At 36.4% G+C, this 15670-nt stretch overlaps 1 protein-coding gene across 1 annotated transcript in view; it reads right to left on the minus strand.

Moving 5' to 3' along the window:
* Positions 1 to 15670, minus strand: part of zetaCOP (COPI coat complex subunit zeta) — a 130233-nt gene that overhangs the window by 53257 nt on the left and 61306 nt on the right. The window contains exon 5 of the mRNA XM_090392628.1: positions 29 to 162. Coding sequence (XP_090248754.1) covers positions 29 to 162 — 134 coding nt within the window. The remainder of the gene's footprint in view (positions 1 to 28; positions 163 to 15670) is intronic.

Here is a 15670-nt window from a genome sequence, read left to right on the forward strand (position 1 = left end):
AGGAACTGTATTCCTGTAATTTACTTACCCACCATCACAGATTTCATCTATAGCTAGAAGAACAATATCCAAATTTTCTAATAACGTGCGCTTTTCCACATTTTTCCTTAGGATCTGATTGACACTATCATAAAGGCAGTTTAATATACTTTGTAGTATAAGCTGAAAAAAAATAATAAAACTCACTAGCACTTGAAAAGAAGTTTTGGTACCAAATTTTTATGACATTCAAAGTGGTAATAAACAGGTTACAAAATCCTCCTTATCTAAATAAATATGGCTACTTCACACTAACACCAATCTGGAATACTAGTAATATGAGACCATCAGCCTAGCAATCAAGTTTTCCTTACCATGTCCATAGAGGACACTATGTCAGAATTATAGGATTATGGCATTTAGTGCTCAGTCTGTTGTTCACCTTCAACAGTGGCTTAATAATTATCCCTAGATGTCTGTTTCTTTCAGAAATTATATTCTTGTTTAATCATTTATCCAAGTGCAAGAAAATAAGGTGTGCACATGAAGCATCTTCACAACTGGACCACTTGTATATGACTAATGACTACACATCAATTGTTTTAGTATTCCATAATTTCTATACCTATTTCTGAACCAGAGTGTTTTAATAATAAAGCAATACATCTTTTCACTGCTTGTATATGGGAAGGATAAGACGTGCATTTATTCACCTGATATCTCTTCTAGGTCTAGCTTCCATTGACAAGACTTCAATAAGATCAAAACCGGTTTATGTAGTGGCTCTTCCCATAATGCATAGCATTATACACATCGAGAAGAGGTGTTTTGCATTATGGAATACTAAGACTATTAATGACTTAAATTATTTAAGGAATTTACAACATATACTGGAATATTAATTAAAAGAAACTTTAATAAATACTTCCTATATTTCAGCAAAGTCACATTGCCATCTTCATGGGAACATATAAATATGGCACATGCATGCAGGCACTACAAAAAGTAAATGAAGCAGAAGAGAGAAAACTACTGTTGTTCCTAGAGTCCTAAAGGTGCCCCTTAGCGAGCTATATTGGGTTGTCTTGGCTGTTGGATGGAAGTTCTCAAGATGCAAGCTTCCCAAATTTGGGGCGGTCTCATGCACCCAAATTTGTTGAGGTTTGGAAAGTTTCTTAGAGCTGAGGCTGATTCCATGAACAATCTTTCATATTTAAATTTGCTGTGGTGGGTATCCAGAGCATTGTCTGCAAGCCCAGAGTGGCTGTATTGGTGAAACCAGATGTAGTCTTTGTATTCCAAAATCCTGACATTTGCTGTCCTACCTGTTTGGCCAAAGTAGGACAGTCTACAGCTGCAAGGAACCTGGTATACCCCAGGTAAGTCTAGGGGAAGTGGCTGGTGGAGCAGATAAGGGATGTCAATTTCTTATATGGTTTGTAACAAGTCAGGTCATATTTTTTTAAGATTTTGGTTAACTTTTCAGAGGTACCCCAGATATAAGGAATGGTGATGGATTTAGCATAATCAGCCAAGCCAAATTTCCTCCCGATATATCAACCCTATTTCAGTTCACAATGAACTTAGGCTATTTCATTTGGCAAGGAAAATTCCACAAACAGATAGAGGGGACAGCCATGGGTTCACCACTCTCCCCACCCCTAGCCAACTTCTTTATGGAGACTTTTAAAGAGGAAAGCCTTAAACTCAGCCCCACAAAAACCCACTGTTTGGCTTTGCTACATTGATGATGTGTTCGCTATTTGGCTACATGGCTCAGATACACTCCACTCCTTAACACACTTAAACAACCAACATCCCAGAATCCAGTTCACATTGGAAAAAGAGGAAAACAACAGTCTCCCTTTCCTAGACACTCTAATCACTCGCCAGCCTGATGGATCCTTGGTTTTTCTCTGTTTATAGAAAACCCACCCATACAGGCAGATACATTCACCAGCAACCCCCCCCCCCCCCTCACAACAATATGGGGTTATTAAAACACTATATAACAAGGCAAAATTAATCTGTTCAGATGACAATGCTCTAACCACGGAACTAAATCACATCCTTAATACTTTCTTAGCCAATGGCTACAACCCCCAAAAAATATTAAAACCAGTAACCCCCCCCCCCACTCACAATAAAAATTACACTAAATCTATCACCATTCCCAACATCCGAGGCACCTCTGAAAAAAATAACCAAAATCCTTAAAAAATATGACCTGCCTTATTGCTGCAGACTATGTAAAAAGTTGGCATCCCTTATCCGCTCTACCAAAGACCAACCACTTCCCCTAGACCTACCTGGGGTATACCAGGTCCCTTGCAGCTGTAAACTGTCCTACTTTGGCCAAACAGGCAGGACAGCGAATATCAGGATTTCAGAACACAAGGACTACATCCGGTTTCACCAGTACAGCCACTCTGGGCTTGCAGATCATGCTCTAGATACCCGCCACAGAATACGTTGGAAGAAAGCAAAAGTAATACACCACAGCAAGTTTAAATACAAAAGATTATTCATAGCCTCAGCTCTAAAAAAGTTCCAAACCTCAGCAAATTTGGGTGGATTAGACTGCCCCAAATTTGGGAGACTTACATCATGAGAACATCATGATGTTCTCATGATGTAAGTCTTAATGGTGCCTCCCCCCCCCCCCCTTCAGGAGAAAAACAAACTCAGAACACCTAAAACAATTAACCATTATCACCAAAAAATATTACTGTGCCTGAAAATGCAAATATGAAATCAAAAATTATGAACTATGTGCATTAAAAATGGCAGTAAAAAAGGCTTAGGCATTTATTATCAATAATAAAGCTTAACATGTTGTTTATTATTTTAACGGTATAATAGAACACAGAAACTAAGTAAATAATTAATTTATTAACTAGATGCTGATATTTCGCTGGTATTATAACATTTTCAGTTTTCAGAAAACCCACACATACAGGCAGATACTTACACAAACAATCACACCATCATCCTTCTCAACAATATGGCATATTAAAAACGTTAACCCATAGAGCGAGAGCAATCTGTTCAAATGACAAGGCTCTTACTGCTGAACTGACTCACTTACGCCACACCTTCTTGGCCAACGGCTACAATCCACAAAAAATAAACAAAATACTAAACACTCCTAAGAAACCCCTCCCACCATCCACCACAGAGAACTACAACAAAACAGTCACCATCCCTTACATTAAAGGCACATCCGAAAAGATCTCAAGAATTCTCAATAAACATAAACTACGCACTACATTCAGACCATGTAGCAAATTAGCCACCCTCATCCGCTCACCCAAGGACAGCATTCCTCCTTTATCACATCCAGGAGTCTACCAAGTACCCTGCTCATGCAATCAAGCCTACTACGGTCAAACAGGAAGAACTGTGAATATCCGCATCAACGAACATAAACGATACGTCCGGAAATATCATTATGGGAAGTCGGGCCTAGCAGACCATGCTCTGGATACCCCTGCACACAGGATCAACTGGAAGGACACAAAAGTACTACACAGAAACCCATATAAATCAGAGAGATTGTTCTTAGAGGCGACAGAAGCCATAAAACACACTCCAAATCTCAACAAATATGGCTGTATTAACTTGCCGAAGATCTGGGAGACAGTCATATTAAGAAAAAACTAGCACTTTTCTAGGACTCTAGTAATATATGATAGTGTTTTTTTTTTTTTTTTTTTTTTCAGATAGAGGGCGCCAAAATCAGGACTCTAGTCTTTGTGTTGCTGCTACAGTTTTGTTGAAGTACACCATGTTGTTTTAGTCTCGCGTATTGTGACAAACAGTGTTTTTGTGCTCTGAAGATGCTGGTTATAATACCAGCGAAATATCAGCACCTAGTTAATAAATTAATTATTTACTTAGTTTCTGTGTTCTATTATACCATTAAAATAATAAACAACATGTTCGACGAACACATAAGTCTATCCACACGAATAAAGCTTAACAGCAAGAGACAAAAATACATTTATTAAACTCACTAATATTTTGCTGGTTTTCTACCTAGCATCATCAGAGCATAATGAAACTATGACAAAGTAGGAACAACAGTAGTTTCTTATCTTCTGCCTCATTTGCTTTTTGTAGTGCCTACGTGCACGTGCCATATTTGTATGTTCCCATGAAGATGGCAATGTGACATTGCCGAAATATAGGAAGTATTTAAGTTTGTTTTAATTAATATTCCAGTATATGCTGTAAATTCTTTAAATAATTTAATAGTCATGTGTTGCCAATGTATAAGCCTTTGTACAAGAATTAAGACTATTAATGTGAAGGCATTCTCTATATACATAAAAGTAGGGCATGAAGACACATCATGCTTTGTTTGCTTACATTTGGATAAAGGATTAAACAGGAATATAATTTCTAAGCAAGTTTAATTTATATTAGTCAAACTTAGATCATATGTATGTGGTGTTATAAATATCTATACATATCACTATAAGAAACATGTGGAAAAATTGTTTTGATTTGTATGTTACAAAATGCTGGGAGCTGTGTGAGAAAAAAACTGTAGAATTAGTTAAAAGAGAACAAAATTTCATAAGCAGTTTAAACTGCAATTTACATGTTCTTTGTTATATGATAAGTTACAGGTATAAAAGTAAGAAATTCTTTTTTAATGTTTTATTCTACTTTTACATTTATGCTAGTGGTGTGTAAAAACTCAATAGATAATTTGTTTACTTCACATCACTCAGGATGTCCTAAAAAATTATTGTTCTGATAAGTGAATGTATTAACAATGAAAGATACAAGATAAAATAATAATAATAATATCTCTTATAAAAATTTCAAATTTTATTTGACATACCAATGTACTTTTTTTTTTGGTCTTTAAAAATCAGCCTTTTTTAATTTTTTTACAATTTTATTTTATAGAAAAAACACTAATCAAGATGATTTAGGAACACTAAAGAAACTAGACTTTTAGATTTAATCTAGGGTCTGCAGAATAAAGTACAGTATAAAATAGGAGAAAAACGAACTCAGAACACCTAAAACAATTAACCATTATCACAAAAAAATATTACTGTGTCTGAAAATGCAAATATGAAATCAAAAATTATGAACTATGTGCATTAAAAATGGCAGTAAAAAAAGGCTTAGGCATTTATTATCGATAATAAAGCAAGAAGCAAAAATACATTTATTAAACTCACTAATATTTTGCTGGTTTTCTACCTAGCATCATCAGAGCATAATGAAACTATGACAGTCACACAGCACTAAACCAAGTAATTGTAGAAATAATTTAAATTGTAACTGATTCCTAATGTCCTTACATGGTGACATCTAACAGGTCAGATAACTATAAAGTTAATTCAGAGAATGTTGGAGGTTTTTTCCTTAGACTATAATAAATTTAGTTTAATCCTTTATCCAAGTGTAAGCAAACAAAGTTTATGCCTGAAGTATCTTCAGGACTGCGGCAACTCGTGGTAAAAGTGGACCAAGCTCTCATCACTCCTAGTCTTAGTATCTCCCATAATGCAAAGCACATCTCCTTGCAGACATGTATAATGCTATGCATTAAGGGAAGGGTCACTACCCAGACTGGTTTCGACCTTTATTGAGGTCTCTTCAATGGGAGCCAGACCCAGAGATGGTGATACTAAGGCAGAAGCAATGAAGAAGTCATATTTACCTATTCACCACGAGTTGTTTCAGTCCTGAAGATACTTCAGGTGCAAACTTTGTTTGCTTACACTTGGATAAAGGATTAAACTAAATTTATTATAGTCTAACCAAGTGGAAAAAACCTCCAACATCTTTCTCTAAATCCATTATTAATAATAATGGATTTAGAGAAATAATAGTGATTTAATAATAAGGTGGTACACCTTTTGGCAACTCGTATAGGTAAATATGACTTCTCCATTGCTTCTTCCTAGTATTACCACCTCTGGGTCTGGCCCCCACTGACAAGACCTGAATAAAGATCGAAACTGGTCTGGGTAGTGGCCATTCCCTTAATGCATAGCATTATACATGTCTGCAAGGAGATGTGCTTTGCATTATGGGAGATACTAAGACTAGGAGTGATGAGAGCTTGGTCCACCTTTACCACGGGTTGCTTCAGTCCTGAAGATACTTCAGGCGCAAACTCTGTTTGCTTATACTTGGATAAAGGATTAAACTAAATTTATTAATTCAGATAAGTCTGAAAATGATAGTTTCCCAGATCTTTGGTAAATTCATGCAATCATACTTGTTGTGGTTGGAAGAGTGGTTCATAGCTGATGCCTATTCTGAGAACATCCTCTCAGACATGTAGTTGGAGCTGTGAACATTAAAATTGCTAAGAAGATGATCTCACTATCACAAGTTGGACTAGAGAAAATCAACATTTAAATAAAAGAAATCAAAACATGTCAGAAGAGCATTCAGAGAGCAAGAGAGGCAGAAAATGAATTTGATAGAATGAGGCTGCATTTTAAGCTAAAAAAGGATAATCTAAATTGGACACACACTGATGTTATGTGTCAGAGCTATCCAAATAATTTTGGAACCAAATATTTCATCATAATCTCACAACCAACATCTGTTAAGAAAGCAATCGCTTGAATGACGACTTTTTTTTTTTTTTTTTTAAATGAACAATGCACTGTAATTATCTTTACTATTGGTTGGCTGGGTGGATAGCATGCTTACTCTCCAACCAACAAGCTGTGGGTTCAAATTCCACCATGGGTATGGATGTTTGTGATTGTTACTAATTCTGTGTGGAAAGGGCATCTGTGACCCCACCAATTCTTCAATTAGCAGAAACTTCATTCCCAAAACCCTATGAGGTATGGAAAGGATCATACAGCATCCAATAAGACAAATCAAATGTGAAAAACTAAGGAAGGTGGGATATGTGGTTGTTAGAGTGAAGATGAATGTTCAAAAACTATGCAATTATTGCTAATGTATGAAGATTGCTTATGTTTTTCAGAAATGTCAACAACATTTCTGAAAACATAACTGGTTTCATATTGACAATAATGTTACAATGCAACTGATAATGAATCCATCTATGTTTGAAGTAACAACACTCACATACTGCAGGGAAGGGGGGGGGATGAAATTCTTTAAGTTGGTTTCAGCTGCTCTGACATTTAGCATTCCTAAACTCTCTTATTCTCTTGTACCCAGTGCCCCCCAGAGACTGATGCTTTTCCATTATTCTCTCCCGTTATCTGAAAATGGTGGGAGAGCATAGTGCAGTGGTCGCCAAAGTGGTCGATATCGACCCCCAGGGGTCGATATATCATTGTTAGGGGTCGATAGAAAAACATAAGACATCGTTGTACGGGTAATATTTAATCCAGTAAACTTGGATACCTCCATCTGAATGACAACGCAATTAAGAGTGAATCGTGGGAACAGTGACATGAATAGGACCTGTAAGATGGAGCAAGGTCATGAAAATAGTTACGGAGGCCAATCATGTAGACCAAAATGACGTATTTATCAATAAACGGATGTCGGTGGTTCTGGCGCGGTGGGAGAGGGATTGCAACACGTGCGTGGTTGCTTATTTACTTATACTTACACGTATTCGATCACAGTTCTCATTTTTGCGCATCGACATACAAGTGAGCGCTAATGTTCTAAAATTCATCAACATAAATATTATAATTCAATCTAATATAATATAATTCAATATAATATTATAATTAAATTAATTTAAGTGCCTCCATAGCGCAAATGGAAGAACAACGGTACATTGTGCCCTTCGATTAAAATAGGCCTAAGTTCGATTCTCGTAGCGACGGGAGGGATCTTTATCTGGACGATTTCAATCAAAGGTGAGTTAGCTGATCTCATATGGAGGTAGCAGGGTTTTTTCTCCCGGAAACTCGAGTTTTTCATCCCACATACAGACAAATCGGTCCTTCAGAACACACGCAATTTACAGAAAAAAAAAAACTAGTTGTGGTAATGGTGGAGGTGGGCGGTAGATGGCGTTGATTTGATGGAGATGATTCGCAGTAGAGGTTCGGTGTAGTGGTTGAGACAGTTGTAGGTGTCCTCCCACGATGAGTCTTTGGACTCCGTGGAGGTGTCACGAATAATAATAATAATAATTGTTATTCATTCACGAACTAAACTTCTCTATGTTGAAGAGTTGAGCAGGGCTGGTAGTTTTGTACATCCTATATATATCTATAGGAAGATTGTATTATTGTTATTTTGTTATCTAAATTAAATTTTATATTTTATATATTATTTATCTCTCCTATCAAATATCTAATGTTAAGAATGACGTCAAAAACATATCCGTCTGACATTAAGCCAATATAATAATATATACTATATTACACATACAAGAAACACTAACTATAAAATAAACAATCTAAAAACTCACATAAGCATCTTTTCTGCTTGTCCTATTATAATTACGTAATAGTAAAATAGAGGGGGGGGGTCAATAAAAAGTAAGAAACTCTTGAAGGGGTCAACAGTCAAAGAAGTTTGGCGACCCCTGGCACAGTGGATAGCATCAGTCTCTGGAGCACTGAATACAAGAGAATAAGAGTGATCTTTTCAGTTCCTCTTAAAGAAAGGCCAATTATATAATTCTAGCCTATTTTGAAGAGAAATGAAACTTTCTTTTGTCATTTTCTGAACACCAAAAATTCAACAAGATATGAAGCCATTACTGAACTCCTAGCAAATATCTGTGTGGAAAAGTAAAAACAGAATAATCATTACCAAATGGGAGCCATGTGGTTTTAAACCAATCAGATTACTCAGGTAAGCTTGCCTCTTTACTACTAGATCATTCTATCTACCTCCCTATAGACCCATGGTCCCACCAGCATACAAATCAGAACACTCTACAGACTCCTTGGGCTACCAAAAAATCCATAAACAAAATGTGTCATTATGTCCCATTGTGGATAGCACTGATTCACCCACATACAAATTAGCCAGAATTTCAGAAATGTTGACATTTCTGAAAAACATAAGCAACCTTCATACATTAGCAATAATTGCATAGTTTTTGAACATTCATCTTCACTCTAACAATCACATACTCCACCTTCCTTAGTTTTTCACATTTGATTTGTCTTATTGGATGCTGTATGATCCTTTCCATACCTCATAAGGTTTTGGGAATGAAGTTTCTGCTAATTGAAGAATTGGTGGGGTCACAGATGCCCTTTCCACACAGAATTAGTAACAATCGCAAACATCCATACCCATGGTGGGATTTGAACCCACAGCTTGTTGGTTGGAGAGTAAGCTCACACAACACCTTCACACATAAAACTCAGCCCACTTCAAAGCCAATATAGAAAATCTCCCACTCCAACATAATGGTCAGTTTTGATGTCCCACTCAAAAGATACCTTAGACCTCATCCAAGCTATATTTCCTCCCAATATCTTGGCCCTATTTTAGTTCACCATGAAGTCAGGCTATTTTATTTGGCAAGGAAAACTGTACAAACAGAGAGGATTAACATGGATTCTCCACTCTCTCCACCCCTGGCCAACCCCTTCATGGAGACCTTTGAAGAAAAAGCCATAAACCCCACATAAACCCACTGTCCAGGGATGATGTCTCCATTTAGCCACATAGCTTAGATACATTCCACAATTTATTTTTTAACACACCTAAACAATCAACACCTCAGGATCCAGTTTACCTTGGAAAAGGAAAAACAACAGTCTCCCATTCCTAGATGCTGAAATTCTAGCAAATCTTTATGTGGAAAAGTAACAACAGAATAATAATTACCAAAGCAGATAAGGGAAGGTAGATACATTCACCAGAAGTCAACCCCTTCCAACAATATGGAAATATAAAAACTATATAACAGAGAAAAATTAATCTGATCGGATAACAGGGGCCAACTACTGAACTTGACCATATCCTTAACACTTTCTTAACCAACAGCTACAACCCCCCCAAAAATCCAAAAAATAACGAAATCTTGTAACACCCCCCCCCCCACCACTTTAAAGCAGAGATTACTCAAAATCTATCACCATATCATATATCTAGGGCACATCTGAAAAATTAACAAAAATCCTAAGGAAACATGACCTTACAACCAGTTAGACCACATAAGAAATCAGTATCTCTTATCCACTCCACCAAAGACCAGCCACAACCCCTAGACCAACAAGGAGTATACAAAGTTCCTTACAGTTGCAAACTGTCCTACTATGGCCAAACAGGCAGGACAGCCAATATCAAAAAATATCTGAATACAAGAACTACATCCAGTTCTACCAATACAGCCACTCAGGATTTGCTGACCATGCTTTGGACACCCACCACAAGATATGCTAGAAAAAGGCCACTCTATTAAACAACAGCAAATTCAAGTATGAAAGACTATTCATCGAATCTGCCCAGCTTGGAAAAACTTTCCAAACCTGATTTTCAACCAAATTTGGGTGAATGAGGCTGTTCCAAATTTGGGAAGCATACATTTTAAGATTGTCAACCCAATGGCCAAGACAACCCAATTTAGCAGCCAGGGGGCACCATTTAGGACTGTAGGACTGACTTCCGTTGCCTTTATTCAGCCTTATTTGCTCAGTGTTAGTGCCTGCATGCACATACTGTTTTTTGTGATCCCTGGTGACAGCAATGTAACATTGCCGAAATACAGAAAGGCTTTAATTAAAGTTTTTATAATTAATAATCTAGTATATGTTGTCATTTCCTGAAAAATTAAAAGCTAGCAAATCACTCATCTAGGGTGTCTGGAATTGCCTTGGAATTATCATTATTATACAGGCACCTACGTGGAGTCCGAAGACTTGTTGTGGGAGACCCAATTTATCTGCACAATCTATCATACCTCTCCTTGAACCCATTAACAAAGCACTCAAAACTGACTCTGGAAACTCATTCCACTCATTCACAACTTTCCAAGCAAAAAACTTAGTTCTCACACCCCTACTTACCACACCATTATTCAATTTCCAGGGATGACCTGTTGTTCTGGTCCCTCTAGCCCCAAGTGCTGAAACATTTCCCCTGCATTCATCCTATAAAGCCTTTTAAGCAACTTAAGTTTCTATCATATCCCCCTCGTTTTTCTCCTATCAACAAATTTCTGCAATTTACACACCTTCAATCTATCCTCATAAGGAACATCCTGCAGGCCACTCAACATCTTGATCACTCGCCTCTGAATCCTCTCCATGGTTTCCTCATCCCCAAGAAACCCAGGGGACCAGAATTGAGCACAGTAATCCAGATGTGGGTACATCAAAGGAATGGCAATTTCCTTATCTCTACATGTTAATGTGTTCTTCAATAGACAAGTAATCTTATGGACTACCTTAGTAAGATGTCCTCTAAACTAACTCTGTCTACCATCACCCCTAAATCTCTAGCTTCATCCATTTCCTGGAGTACAGTGCCATCAATGTGATACACAGCTGTAACTATTTATTCCAAAATGCATAACTTTACATTTCTCAACCGACACCCATTAACTTTTGCACATACTGACAACCTATTTAAACTGTCCTGCTAGCTCTCTATTGCCTTGATTAACTATTACTATACCTAATTTCACATCATCAACAAACAACTGAATATTTCCTATATCAATATCATTTATGTATAAATTAAACAGCAATGGTCACAGCACTGAAACTTGTGGCACACATCACCTGTTTTTGGCTCGATTCTGCCCCTCCATATACCAATTTTTGATATCTGTCCAGCAGCCATCCTCTTATGCACCTAACCAGTATCATATCCAACCTCATTTGTTCCAATTTGCATAACAGAGTTCCCTGTAGTATTCTGTCAAATGCTTTTGCAAAATCCAAAAAAATCATCATGTAGCCATTTCTTTCATCCAACTCAGCTGTTACTCTATTATCAAAAGTTAGTAAATTACTAAAGCATGACCAACTGACCCTTCACAAAGCCATATTGACCCTCATACAGAATATTTTTAGCTACCCATTCTTGAATTCTTTTTTATCAATTTTTTTTAGTTCATTTACCACCATGCCTGAGATACTGATTGGTCTATAATTTGCTACTGTAGTCTTAGAACCTCCCTTATGCAAAGAAATTATTTTGCCCTCTTTCCACTCCCTTGGAACTCTACCAGAACTGAGACTTAAATTAAAGAGCTTAGTCAAAGACATTGCCAGTTCTCTTGCACATTCTTGCAAAACCCTAGCTGATATCTAATCCCACAGCTCTATTTACATTGAGATTCTGCAACATCCTAAGAACCTCCAATTAATCCACCTCTGTTCCCAACATTAGTGTCTATCACACAGTTAAAGCAGTAACCTCATTAGGATGATATATCCTTGCAAAATGGTCACTCAGTAACTGAACTATTTTATCTGCTTCTGTCTCCTCATGACCAATCATCACTCATTAAGGTTAATCTTCCGTAGTCATTATTCCTTTTATTTGCCACATAATGAAAAAACTCTTTCAGATTTCCTTTGGCCTGTTCGGCTAGATTCTTCTCATATTTTGCTTTCCTTGCCATGCTGGTCATCTTTCTTGCCTGAGCCTTGTATTGTTTATGAGTTTGTTGGTCACCTTTCTGTTTATATATCATTCATACGAGTATCTATGAATGATACCACATACTCTATCTTGATCTTTTTTTGCTGCTTAGTACTCAAGATTCCACCCTAGTTTTGGATAGAATGGAAATAGATGTTTGTGGAACAGCAGTTTCTATTACCCAGATATCATCTACTTCAGTAATAAGTGTCTAGGTGATTACCTCTGTACAGTGAATTCTACAGGCTGTAGAAAGGTATTTCAGTCAGCCTAATCGATTTCCACCTTAGCATCCATGAAAGAGAACAGGATTGAGAATATGCCAGAAAGCACATGAATCATGGTACATATTTGAGAAATTTGTTTCCCTTTTACTTCAGTGGATACAAAAGTATCTACCCTCCACCCCTTGTGGAGTGCCTTTTCTTTAAGTGATGCTCTTGACATCCTAACTAGAGGGCTCTTATTTAATGAGATAATATTAGTAGTTTCAGCAATGATGCAATACTGGTGATGCTATTAATGTGCATACAGGATCATAACATTTATGTATGCTATGGTACATGAAACCATCTTGTTCTATAACAATTCCCTAATAAATAAGTGCCCTCTAGTTAGGATATCAAGAGCATCACTTAAAGAAAAGCCACTCCACATCATCAGAACTATGTTATGATGATGTTTTTACAAGAATGCATTACTACAATTTTGATATTTTCTTTACTGTCACCTTCTCAGCATAAGAGGAGTTTGCTCTACATGTTGTGGTGATAAGCTTCCTCTGCTCCTGACATGAGATGTTCTACTCTGTCTTGATTTTCAGTATCTCTTTTTTATAGGATTTGGTTGGGGCTTTTCCTTGCAATCTTACATTGAGGCATTTTAGCAGAACACGATTTGCTATCATGTACTTTATTATTATCAGTGTGCACAGAAGTAGAGCCATAAGTTTGGGCAAGTCAACATTTCTGATATTTCAAGCATCAAAGCTGATTAAGGCTTTACAGTCTTATTGGACAGCTGAGATACCAGGTTTCAATGCTTTAAAGATAAGTATGATTGATATCTGACATCCCTATGCATCAGGATGTGCCTAATACCTGTCATCTTGGTCTACGTTCTCCTCACCCATATTGCCTAACCCAGAATGTCAACAATATCCCATTCAGATATCACTCCTCCAGAATAACAGCTTTATGAAATATTAATGTAATTGAAATTCCCCTTATCAATATTACTTGGAGCATTTCTGACTGTTGCAGACATGATATTCTTGTAAAAACATCATCAGAACATAGTTTTTCAATATTCTAGAAAATGTTGCACTTTTAAACTTTATGAATAAAGAAAGATGACATTTTCTCTATTGGCCATTCACCTGATGTATGAATTTTCTATTAACAGATAATGTATCTAAGGTTTCTGTATTCTTGTTTGGTGCCCTTATGAAAGCCCCTGATAAATTTAAAGATGAAGATTTGTGCTCAAGGGGATTTCAGATTCAGCACTAGAGATCATGGAGTTATATATGTTTCATCAAAATGAAATTACCAGAGTTACCATGGGCTATACCAGCACTATAGCAAACAGTCTGGAAGGAGACTCATTACAACACCACTTGCCCTTGAACAGGCAAGTCCACTAGCCAATTAAGTCAGCCAGACCATTCAGAACCACCAATCTTGTCAAAGCACGTGCACACACACACACACCATCAGGCTCTCCTTTATCTGATTTATATGTTCAGTGAACAAAGAGACAGTACAATGGATCTTAACAATGTTGGCCTAAAGAAAAGGGAAGAAAGAAAAAAAGGCTCAGAAGCACGAGTTAAGAATGTGAGAAAAAAGATGAGAAAATTATGAAAGAAATGAAGCAACGCTATGACTAGGAGTTCCCCCTCTATCACAAGTAGATATCCCACGTAGAGGAAATATACTATGGGACAAACCAATGCCATTCTTTCATTTTATTATATTCACAGCATGACTATTTAGGGATCAACAAGGTACAAAAAATTTAAGATATTAAAATACAGAATTATAAATGGCTATAAGAGTTTTATTTAAACAATTATTAAATAAAATAAAAAACTAACATTATATACATCATACATTCGTAAATATTATAATATTTATTTTAGATTATAAAACCAAAAGATATTGAAATAACATTATCAGTTTCCTGATATGTACCCTCAAGCAGGGCTCCAGAAATCTGTTTGCCACAGGTGTACTCACACAGAAACAAGTGAATTTTTGGTCTCATTCTGATGCATTCAAAATGATTTTTGCACATAATTTATACTCTTTTTTCTTAAAAGATCTCAATCATCAATCACTGTCAAGTTATTTGATCATGGATTGCTGTCAACAAATTCATTAGAGTAGTTATATTTCTAGAGTTGGAAATAAAACTTCTGGATCTGAAATCCTTAATTCGAACACTAGAGCTTTCTCTTTTAAATAACTGCCAAATCAGATGCCAATCATCTAGACTTTATTCCCTACCTTTTATCTCCTTTAAGGTTCAGAACTTTATTTTTCTTTCTATATGAATAAAAGATTGTTTTGATCATAATAATAACTTTTGATAATTGAAAACTCAACCTGTCACAACTTACCCCCCCCCCCTCCAACAGTTGTTCTGTTGTCATTGTCATAACATAATTGATAACTTTTAAACATTTTTTTTCTTTCTGTATGAAAGACTTCATAATGATCTGCTTTCGAATTTCAAAATACTCGTTTCTCTCACAGCAATATTATACGATTCTTCTCACTCCACACGTGCTCCACTACACAAAACACTTCAGATTTTTGTTTTGATCATGGAGAGGTAAAAATGGGACACCATTACCTGTTATAGTAATGCCGCTTTATCTGAAAACAGTAAATCTCCCACCCTTGAAGTGTGCAAGAAAATATGTAAGTTTTTCATATGTGCATTTAAAATGAATTGCAGTTATTTCCAATAAATATTAATCAAATCAACACATTATTTCAGTTTGGTATTAAACTTACACAGATATGAAGTATGTGCACAACAAATGTAATAGGGAATCATATTGCAATGTATCTATATCTTATTCTTCAAACACCTTTATCCCAGAAGTAAGTAGATAACTGTACTTACTTCTGGGATAATGGTT

The sequence above is a fragment of the Typopeltis vanoorti genome, chromosome 1 (assembly GCF_054136105.1).
Source record: "Typopeltis vanoorti isolate ZY-2024b chromosome 1, IOZ_Tvanoo_1.0, whole genome shotgun sequence".
In the NCBI taxonomy this organism is placed as follows: domain Eukaryota; kingdom Metazoa; phylum Arthropoda; class Arachnida; order Uropygi; family Thelyphonidae; genus Typopeltis; species Typopeltis vanoorti.